Below are 10,892 nucleotides of genomic sequence, written 5' to 3' on the forward strand. Positions count from 1 at the left end.
AGACTTTTATTCATACTTTGACTTTACTAGCATAAAGTAAAATCCTGCATTATTCACAGGTCTAAATAAGCTTCATTTCTCTTATACTATGCCTCAGTGCAGCTCCCCAATTTATCCTCTGTGTTAATGAGCAGTTCGACTGTTTAACACATCAATGATACAAATTAAAGTCGACTAAAACACAACATTTCCGAATTTTGTGCTGCCTCTGTTTTCTGTGCTGAAAGCGTCTCTCTTGCGACTTCATGTTTTGAAACTCGTTAAACTCTGGTCAACCAAGACGACCTCTTACGTTCTAATTTAAAAATACTGCTGAATAAGCTTCCTGTTTTGATGGTCCCCTCTTCATGACCATCATGCTACAGCTTCCTGTGTCTCCACACAAATCTGCAGAATCAGACTGTAACATATGTTTATAAAACATGGGGTAACTTCAACGTCTAAAAAATGAAACTAGCCTGGAAGTGCCTGTATTTCTTTTAATGGCCAGCAGGGGGCGACTGCTCTGGCTGCAAAAAAAAGAGGCAACTCTCTTGTTTTGTGAGAAAGTACATTACTACAGTTGTGAAGGAGGATTATCCTAGGTATGCTCATTGGCTAACTAGCTACACTAAGATGAAAATGGTAAAAACACTCTGCTCGAGGCGTCATAGAGACCTCATTAACCATTGGGTGACATCCTAGTAGCTGTGTTCATCTTTTTTACCGCCTAAGGGCAGGAACAGCTCGACTAGAAAAATGGTGATCCACAAAGTTCAAATCTCTATGATTAACAAGCTCCAGCTTTTGCTGACAGAGGGTGGACCATAACCCTTGACATGACAGATTCAGTGGCTGGTAGGCGAGCTAGCTTTCAGAGACAGTAACCAACTGTGGCCACAAGATGGCAGTAATTTTCAGATTGGATATAGGCTGAGATCCGCTTAAGAACAGCAGCTTTTGGTATGGACTTATGCTCAGTGGATTTATGTTTATCTACTCTCAGAAAAAAAGCCTTCCATTAGCTGATAATGATTATTTCCTAATCATGTTAACCCTGCCTGTCTCCTCTCTGCAGGCGGCCTGTACATCGACAGTGCCTATTACCAGCCGCAGACCATAGCCACACCTATAATCATCCACCTGGGCCCTCAGGATCTTTTCTGACCCTTCCAGTCCACAGAGGAAAGACACAGCAACAAACTCCAACCTCCCGTTGAATCCCTCACCCTTATTAAACACTGTCAGCGCCCCTGGATTACAGCGGTACAGCTCTCCCGGGCTTCTCCTTCGGCAGCAGCAATATTGAAAGCAATATAGGAGAAGGAAACGCCCCGGGCAACGCTGTAACAGGTCCAGGTTGCAGGTCTGGTTTTTGGGGAACAGGAGACCACGGTCGAGACTCACCTTTTTCTGTCTCAGAAAATGTCAATAAAACACGAAGCAATACCCCTGCTGCCTTCGGGAATCTCAGCGTGTCCCAAAGCAGCTCGACTCGAAGCGCTATTTCCAGTCCAGCTGCTGAACTCAAACAGGCCATCAGCACATTCACAACAGTGTGACCTACTGTAAATATGACATTTACTATCTGTACATATGGATGTGTGTGTTTTAAATATATATATATAAATATATATAAACATGTTAATAGATTTGAATATGTAAAACCCAACATTTATAATCTATCTGAATGTAAATACACTAGTGACTGAAGTAGGTTTGTATTTAAAGCACTCTCAGATATGATATCTATAAATATTGAAACTTACATTTTACAAATTGTCTATAACGCTGTATTGCTATGTTGATTCTATATAATCCCAAATTTAACATTATTGCATATAGTAGATTAAGTAGTAATTTTCCAATCTGATTGTCTTCATGTTTTCCATCTCTGCTGGTATGGTTCAATCAGTGGTTCCCAATATACGGGAAAAGGACCCATAAGAGGTCACATGGCAAGTTTAAAGAAGTTTTTATTCTAAATCAACATTATTAAATCCTTAAACTGGATTAAATTTAATTCACATAGCGTCTATTCACAACAACAGTGGCTTATACTTTGTATAATATTAGAGATAAAACAGCAACAAACAGATAATCGACTATGAGAAACACTTGGAAACAGTGGGAAGGAAGAACTCCCTTTTGTATACCATCTACATCTATCTATATACGTACCATCTGCATTCATTCAAATATAACCCCAAGTAAATAAAGTAGTGCTCTCAGCATTAATCTCATTAAAATGGCGTTAACGCGGCAAATCTCCGTTAGCAAGTTAGCTAGGATTGCACCGTGTGTGGGGCTTCACGGCGTCAACGCGTTAGCTCGTTAGTGTGGTTAGCTCGTTAACACGTTAGCGCCGTGCAGCCCCAAGCACGGAGGGATCCGCACTAACTCGCTAACGCCATAACTGCGTTAATGTGGTTATGGCGTTGACGTCATTTTAACAAGATTAACGCTGACAGCGCTAAAATAAAGTCTCAGCTCTCGTTCTGAAGTACATCAAAGATGCCTGTTATTCTCATGGCGTGGTCATGTTCAATGAAAATTCTTTGTGTTTTGGCAACAAGCCTTCATCAGGAAATAGTACCTCTTTGCTACTTCCACTAATAAGAGTCTTTGTTTACTAAAACAATAGCAAAGTTCCATTGCAAAGCACATTGCTGCCCGGGCGCTGCACCGGGTGAATGGGTTAAATGCAGAGGAGTAATTTCCCTATGGGGACTAACATATACACACAACCTGGTGTGAAGGATTTTCCACCAATAGGAATCTTGGAACCTGGATGAGGCGTACAAAAGGATGTCCACATAAAAAGACATCTTTGGATCAAAAAGGACAATCTAAGGGTCATCAACCTGGACGTCCATAACCCATCCAAATTTCAGGTTTTGGAACGGACCACTTCATTCTTTACATACAAAGAAGCAACAAATAAAGACGTACACAAACACAAGCTTCGATTTATAAATTACAGACCAGCAAACACCTCGGCCTAAATGAGGGCTTTCTGTAGATGTGAGTGCTTTTTGTTGATTCCTATTGCTAGAAGATTCCTGTTGGTCGCACATGACTAGAGAAAAGCGACCGTTTCCATCCCTCTTTCTAATTTTCCCAGATTGCACATCATCGACTGCTCTCCCCACGTCCCTCCCACCAGCGATTCAAGCGGGGGAGGCGATGAATGGAAACGACAACAACTACATCCCATCTACTGCCGAATTTATGACCTCAGATGTAACTGTGCTCGTGACATGTTTTATATTTAGGGCATTGCATCATGTTGTGAATTAAATTCATAATATGATGCAATGTGACAGGATATCATACCTTTTTTTCCAAAAATCTCACACACAAAGGCTGAATGTTTGATCCTCTTACATAACTGACACAACATATGAATAAAAAGATGAGTTCTCCTCTCTCCATGTTCTTCATAGTCCAGCTATGTGCCATGCTTCTTTTATAGTGAAGGTAAAAACATCTCGAAGGATGTCTGTGCATCCTTAATCACAGCTTCTCCCTGTGCCTCGGCCTGTCCTCTCTCCTCTGTCCTCTTGATGCATTTTAGGAAGTGAGACATCCCTCAGCTCGGAGTACTGAGATTGATTCAGGGTCACAGCGAGGAGGACAGGGGAGACGAGGAGGCACAGATTAAAGCCTCATTAAATCCTGCTTGCTTGTGGAGTTTGTATGCCGAAGAGCATTAGATTAATGGAGGTAAAACATGAGCATGCCATGTGAATAAAAGCATTTCAAGTCATTTTTAAAAAGATTTTTAAGCTTTTCTATATCTGCCTTTCAAACTGCAATTCAAACAAAAATTACCTAAATGAAGAAAGCACTGCACCCCAAACGCACTCTAAACACGTCTCAGTCTTAGGTGAAAATTTTGGGAACAACTGGTTTCAAACGTTTGTAGATTTTCCTGAAAGAAAAGGTCCACAAGCTTGTTAACAGCGCCAATTCAAAATTCTAATATAATTATAATATTCTGATATTTATCACAGTATACATATTAATGATTATATATATATTAGGGGTGCAACGATACACAAAATTCACGGTTTGGTTCGATACTTTGGTGTCACGGTTCAATATTTTTTCGATACAAAAAAATGTTCATGCTTTTTTTATTTGTCATTTATTAAAATTATAAATATATATTTTAACTCAAAAGTACAGTTTTTAAATTTAATGTTGCTGAAACAACAAAGTAATAAAAAAATAAATCTGATTGAGAAATCACTCATCTTTGGAAAAGAGAGTTTATTACAGAGAAATGTCTCTTTCCAAAATAAAAGCTATACTATACGCTTCTTCTGGGCTATATTCTCAGCAGCATATTAAACATATCAGGTCCCCATAAGGAGAATCATGTGCTAACGGCTGTCTAAATGACTCGGGTAAAGTTTGTAGCATGCGTGCTTGTTGATTTTGTCTGCTTCCACTTGTCGGAGTAAATGTGCAGTCATATTCGTTGTGTTCCCACTAGTGCTGTCAGCGTTAATCTGAAATGACGTTAACGCCACAACACGGCAAATCTCCGTTAACGAGCTACCGCAGATCGCCCCGTGCATAGGGCTGGACAGCGTCAACACGTTAACAAGCTAACTGTGCTAACGCACTAGTTCCCACCAATGTAATGGAGCATTGCGTGGCACATCCGACATACTGTTTTACTTTTGTCCATGACGCTTACCTTCAGGGTCATACATCACATGAAAACCAAAATAGTTCCAAACGCCAGATCTGAATCAGGGTGGGGGAGGTTCAATTTGCCATGTTGCAAGGAGAGCTTAGCTTCTGTCTGCTAGCTTGCCCTGCGCTCAGTGAATCTGCGTTCGACTACTCCGCCTAGGCTGCACTGTCGAGCGCAGATCCACTGAGCGCTCAACACAGACAGCATCTCAGAAGGAAAGTTGATAAAATAAATTAAAAATTTTGTATTGTTCGATACATAAGCGTACCGAACCGAAAGCACTGTATCAAACGTTTCAATATCGATATGAGTATTGTTGCACCCCTAATATATATGTATATATATGTTTACAGTGCATTATAGTAAATACTACAGAAAATCAATCAACAAAACAGAATTTGCCTTTTTTGGCTCATTTGGTATTAAATACATTTTATGCATTTCATGGTGCAGCAAAAATCAGTGCATGGCAAAACATATTTATTTAAATTTGCATGTTACCAATGGCATCACCATCAAAATTGTGCCAGACATTTGCTGCATTGCTAGTGTGAGCGTTAAATACTTTTTATTTAGCGTGCCAGCCAATGAAAAACAAGAAGCAAAAAAAACAAATAAATCCATGTCAGTGATTTGCTGTAGGTTGTTAGCTTTACTTTGATAAGCACAGATGAAATACAGTTTCCATTGTTCTTCAGTTGCAGGGTTTTTTTTAACTTTTATTTAACCGGGAAGTGAAGAGTGAGTTTCTTAGGCCGATACAGGGAGCATTAATCTAGTAAAACATGCAAACTGCACAGAAAGACCCAGCACATGTTTGAAACCACCTGCATCTGTGCTAATCACTGAGCCACCGCGCTCCTCATTAAAACCAATGTGAGCAGCTGTCAAGCGCAAAGTAGCACTCTGAAGCTGCTCCAGTTCTACATGATTGTAGCAAGGATGCAACAATCCAACATTTTCCAGTTCACGTTTCCAGTATGACACCTTCAATAGCAGCACCACTCTGGTACCAGTGTTTAAATGAAACAAGGGCTGGGAAATCATTTCTATGGCATCATCAGGCTTGACTCGAGATGTGAGTAAAATAAAATGTAACAAATAAATATCTAACAAAAGACAAAAGCGTAAATGAAATGTTATCACTCGTGCTTACAACACACATCAGCTTTCCAAGAAGTGTAGCAGCTCACAGCTGATCGCAAGTGGAGTCGAAATGAATTTAACAGATGACCTCACATCTGACCAATATCCAATCCAAATACAGACTACTTGTTGCGGCCCTAGGTTATAAATACTCATTATCGTATAGACACTTCATTAACATGTTTTAGCTGTATACCAGAAACTATGTATGGAGGCACACAGGGCTACAGATGTTAATAGAACAGTGACTAGCTAACGTCAAGAGGTACCTAAAATATGCTTAAATTAACCAGTTTCTGGGGCAAAAAAACCTCTTCAAGACAATTTAGCAAATTTGGTGGGAAAAACAACTGAGAGACATTTTTTAAAAAGTAAGTTACAGCATCAGTACAGTTTGATTTAAAAGAATGAAACATTTCTCGAAGCAGCAGCAGATCATATTACATTTCTGGTGACTGGAAGCACAACCGTCTCAAGCAATATTCAACTCAGGAACATCCAAACCATAAAAAACAAAACAAGAATGCAAACTTGATCTGATTATGAGATGTGGAACTTCTCTACAGTGCAACTGCATAAGGGATGAAATAATGTTCTGACAGATTAAACTATCCACAGTGGCATTCATTGTAATATCCAGATTGTTGTGTTGAATGTCTCTGGTAGAATGTAAAACATGTACTACACTTTTCCCTCTTCTGCAGATGATTTATCAGCATTATGTATCCAAAAGATGAAGAATTATTAAAATGATGTTTTTTTTATTTCATTTTTCAGTTTATAATTTAATTCTGAATTAATTTTAAGGTCTAAGTTTAACTTTGAAGATTTACTTTTGGCTTTGGACATGAGAGTGACATCATGAACGACGCCTTTAGAGTGTTAAATGGTAACAAACCTACCACCCGTCGCTGTATGGAAGTTCATTAACAACAAAAGTATAAAACCACAAAATGTGACCAAATTTTTTAAATTCAGTGTATTTTAAACCTGATAGGCCAGCACTACTCACTGGGTCAAAATGCGAGTAGAAATTGTTTCATTATCTCACGACATTATATAAAGCAGGGTTAACAGTTTGCAACTTTTACATGTCAACATCTGTATTTACAATTCTCAAGATTTTTTTAATAACACCTTATCACAACCACTATGAATAAAGTGTGTATTGATAGTTAATTATCTTCAATTAATAGTTATTTACGGCTAACAAAAATAATAATAATTTGAGTTGGGTAATGGTTACTGTAACCAAGCTGCAAGTTGACAAGAAACAACCAGATAAGTAACCAGAGGACGATCTGTCCGATCAAAATAACGTAAGATTGTGAACTTTTGTCCTGTTTCTCTTTGCTGCTGATTATTAGTGTTATCAACTTATCTGCTGCTCTCAGTCAAACACAAACACACTTCAACAAGTGTATTAATAAGTTATTAATATAGTTTCCCCACAAAAGAGTGTCAAATATAAATATAAGATAAAAAAGTAACATGTTATATTAATAATCCAATTAAATACGGTAATTAAGTTCATTATTTTTAATTTTTCAATGTTAAATTATTTTTTAATTAACTTGCTTATACATTTATTTACACTTTTTAAAATTATTATTATTATGTTTATTTTTCCATTCAAATGTATATTTTCTTCACATTTTGGATTAATTCATTCATTTACCTATTTATTTATATATTGTCACATTTCTCCTTCATTAAGCAAAGGAGGCACTTTTTGTTTTCAAATGTATTTTTTTTTTTAATTTTGAAATTGGAAATTATTTTCAAATTCATTTTAAAACATATTGTTTTCATTCATTTCTTTTTTAAAAAAAATTAATTATTTACTTTTTTATGCACTTAGAGCTGAGGCACTTATATAATCCATTTGAGAACAAGTCCAAACTCAGAGTATTCAGTCATATGTACAACATTTCATAATTCCCTATACCAACCCCTAACCTGATCACATCTGCAAACACACCTTAATAACTGTGTCTGAGTTCTGCAGTCTCTTAAACTAAACTGAAATCTTGGATTGAAATTCCTCTTTTTTTGTCATTCTTGAACTTCCATACATCTCTGCAATCTGGGTTTCTTGTCTTTAACGTGCAAAATGAAAAATGTTTTTGTGATTTGTGACACCAAAGCAAAACACAGAAATTGATTAAAAGTGCAACATGAATAGAAGAAAAGGGGATAAAAGGAGTTGTAGAAATGTGTACCAGTTGTTTGCTTCTAACCTCTTTTTCATCAGGGCGAGCGCTCCCCAAGTCACGCTCAGCTGCTGCGGAGCTAATTACATCTGAGAGAAAAAAAAGAGTGAAAGAAATGTCTGATTACACACTGAGAGAATCAGATAGCAGCACAAAACAAGACATTTAAAGCAGCTGTTTGTATAAAAAGCTGCAGCACTTAATGAGAAGAAATGTGTAGAAAGAGTGTAACTCTGCAGGATGCTTATTCGGTCTCCAGTATCCCACCGATGTTTCCTCCATCTCACCTCGATGCTACAAACAGCCAGGAGACTAAAAACAGACTAAACACATTTTAATTTTCCACTGAATTAAAACCAGTGTTACTGCTGTCGAGGTAACGTTCAGTTTTATTACAATCACCGATCAAAGTCAAAGTGTTGATGTTTTCACCTGCTGATTCATGTCTGAAATGTTTATGTCTCTTTTAAATAAACTTTCATTTCCCCTAAGGCAGCACTTTGTTCTGCTTTAGTGAAATTGCACACGTCACATAACACATTTTGATAAAAACTGTAATACTTCTGAGGCTTTTCTCTGTTTTTCATCAGGGGATCATGTGGAAAGTTATGAAAGCTTGAACTGATGAAAAACTCAGTTTAAGAAATGGTTGTAAAGATACTGAGGGAAAGAAAAAGAAAAAAGTCACAGCAACAATCTGGATTTTCACTGGATAAAACCCCTGAAAAAGATCTAGGTTGTCAAGAGTCAAGAGTTTCTCTTCAGGTTTGCACTTCTGAAACCAGAAGTCCAGAAAATCTGAATTCTTGACTATTAAAATAAAAATTAAAAAAATTAAAAACTTGAGCTTTCATTTCACCGCAGACAGCAAACGTATGCAGAGAGAAATCATCAACTATCTGTGTACACTTATAAAAGTTAACTAAAAAAACAAAAACTACGTTTTAAAAAATAATAATAAAAAAAATACTAGGGTTGATAAATCAGTTTTTGTTTATTGTGGCAACTTTTTTGGCAAAAAGATTAAATTAATAAACAAGTCAGAGGGAGGCCATGAAGACCAAAACGAATAACTTCACAATGACTTACAGTGTGATGCAATAAATCGTTATTGCCTCCATTTTTGCAGCTCATGCTTCTTCCCCGTGTACCAGTTTGTGTCCGTGCACAGGAAGGTGAAGATTCTCCAGTTTGAAGGGGAAAAACTGTCTGCATTTGGAGCAATGATTGTGGCATATACGTGCAATTTTTAAAGTATTTCACAACCATCTGGTTCTGTTGTTTGCAGCAGAGGATAGCGTGTTAAAGAATGGCACAGACTAATGCAGTCCAGTGTGACATGTGCTGTTTACATCCGGTATTTGCAGTCAGCAGTCTGAGTGCTGCTTCTTAAAACCACCATGAACCGGAAAAAAGCCTCAACGTCAGCCACCCTGAGATCCCCTACAGCTGACCTACAATCAGAGCTACAGTACGACACCTCTGTGTGAGATTAAAGCAGTGGTAAGGCATGGGTGGGTTTTTATTTTTCAGTGTGAGGTGGAAGCATGCAGATGCAGACGGTGAGGATGGTATCAGATGGAGATCCAGATCCTGCTGGTATTTTTAGCTTTGAGAGAGGAGCCAGAAGGTGTTGGATTACGCAACGTCGGCACATGCCACCCTCACTGATGGCAGTTTGTCATCTTATATGAGCACTGAGGACCACGATGCAAGGAAGTATACTGCTTATTTATGTTCTTACCCAATCAAACACCTCAAACATCGGCCCAGAGCATGAAGAACAATGTCAAACATTTTGCTCTAATATTAATAATAATAGAAACATTCTTGCTGTTGTTGGTTAAACTTTCACACTTCAACTATAATTTCGCAGACAGAAACTGTACATTTTATATATGCACCAAGTTAATGGCATCAGTGTGTCTGTGTGTGTTTGTTTGTGCTGTTTTTTATTGTTCGGTTCATCAGCAGTCAGCGTCCCTTTGTCAACACCCCTGATTTTTTATTGCGAAACATACTAATAAATATTTTTTGTCCCATAATTAAGTGATAACTATAGTTATATATCTTAGTTAAAAAAAAACAGTCATACAATAATATTTTATTTGGATTTTTTTTCATGAGATCAGAATGAAATCAGACACTGAGCTTCAAAAATCTTCTCACAGGACTTTTTGAAGGTGCAGGCTGCTGCGAGTTTTACTGTGAGACCACAGCCTCCTCTGCTGGTCGTCAGACAACATGTAGCTGAGAGGCTTTTTGAAGGTTGAGGTCATTTCTTCATTTGTGTCTATCTGACTTAAAGTTTTCTAAGGTTTTTTCTTTCTTCTAAAGATGTGAAGCAGCAAGAAGAAAGCTGAAAAAAGTGAAGATGGTAAAAAAAAGAAAAAAGTTCAGTAGAAATGCAACAGAAACAAACAAAAAACAGTTAACAGGAGGAAAGAGAAGAAATTCAGAAAGGAGAGAATAGCTGATGAGGATCGTGGTTTTTAAGACAAGTGCCTCCTGCCTATCCCTTCTTCTTGGTCTTCTTCTGTTTTACTAGCAGTTGGCAACTCATTTAATTAGAGCAGGTAGTTGTACTGCCCTCTAGTGGAAGAGAATGTAACCGTTTTCCCCATTACTCACGCCGATCGCTGCTGCAGCACAGTGGTTGGGAAACACTGCTTTATAAAGCTGCATAATAACTCTTCACTCTGTGACAGGTAAACACACCTGTCAGGTAAAAGATCCCAAAGATATTTTTGTATTATGCAGCTGTTGTTTGTTTATTGTCTATTGTAGACTTTACTATTTTCACTTTGTATTATTCTGCTGTGGTATCAGTGAGGTATCTATCCATC

At 37.7% G+C, this 10,892-nt stretch overlaps 1 protein-coding gene across 1 annotated transcript in view; it reads left to right on the top strand.

Annotated features, from left to right (window-relative positions):
• Positions 1-2,215, top strand: part of LOC102799146 (spermatid perinuclear RNA-binding protein-like) — a 94,876-nt gene extending 92,661 nt beyond the window's left edge. Inside the window, exon 18 of the mRNA XM_087849443.1 lies at positions 1,058-2,215. Coding sequence (XP_087705569.1) covers positions 1,058-1,146 — 89 coding nt within the window. The 3' untranslated portion in view covers positions 1,147-2,215. The remainder of the gene's footprint in view (positions 1-1,057) is intronic.
• The last annotated feature ends 8,677 nt before the right edge of the window (positions 2,216-10,892 follow it).

Source organism: Neolamprologus brichardi, chromosome 12, assembly GCF_056152115.1.
Source record: "Neolamprologus brichardi isolate AB-2024 chromosome 12, ASM5615211v1, whole genome shotgun sequence".
NCBI lineage: Eukaryota > Metazoa > Chordata > Actinopteri > Cichliformes > Cichlidae > Neolamprologus > Neolamprologus brichardi.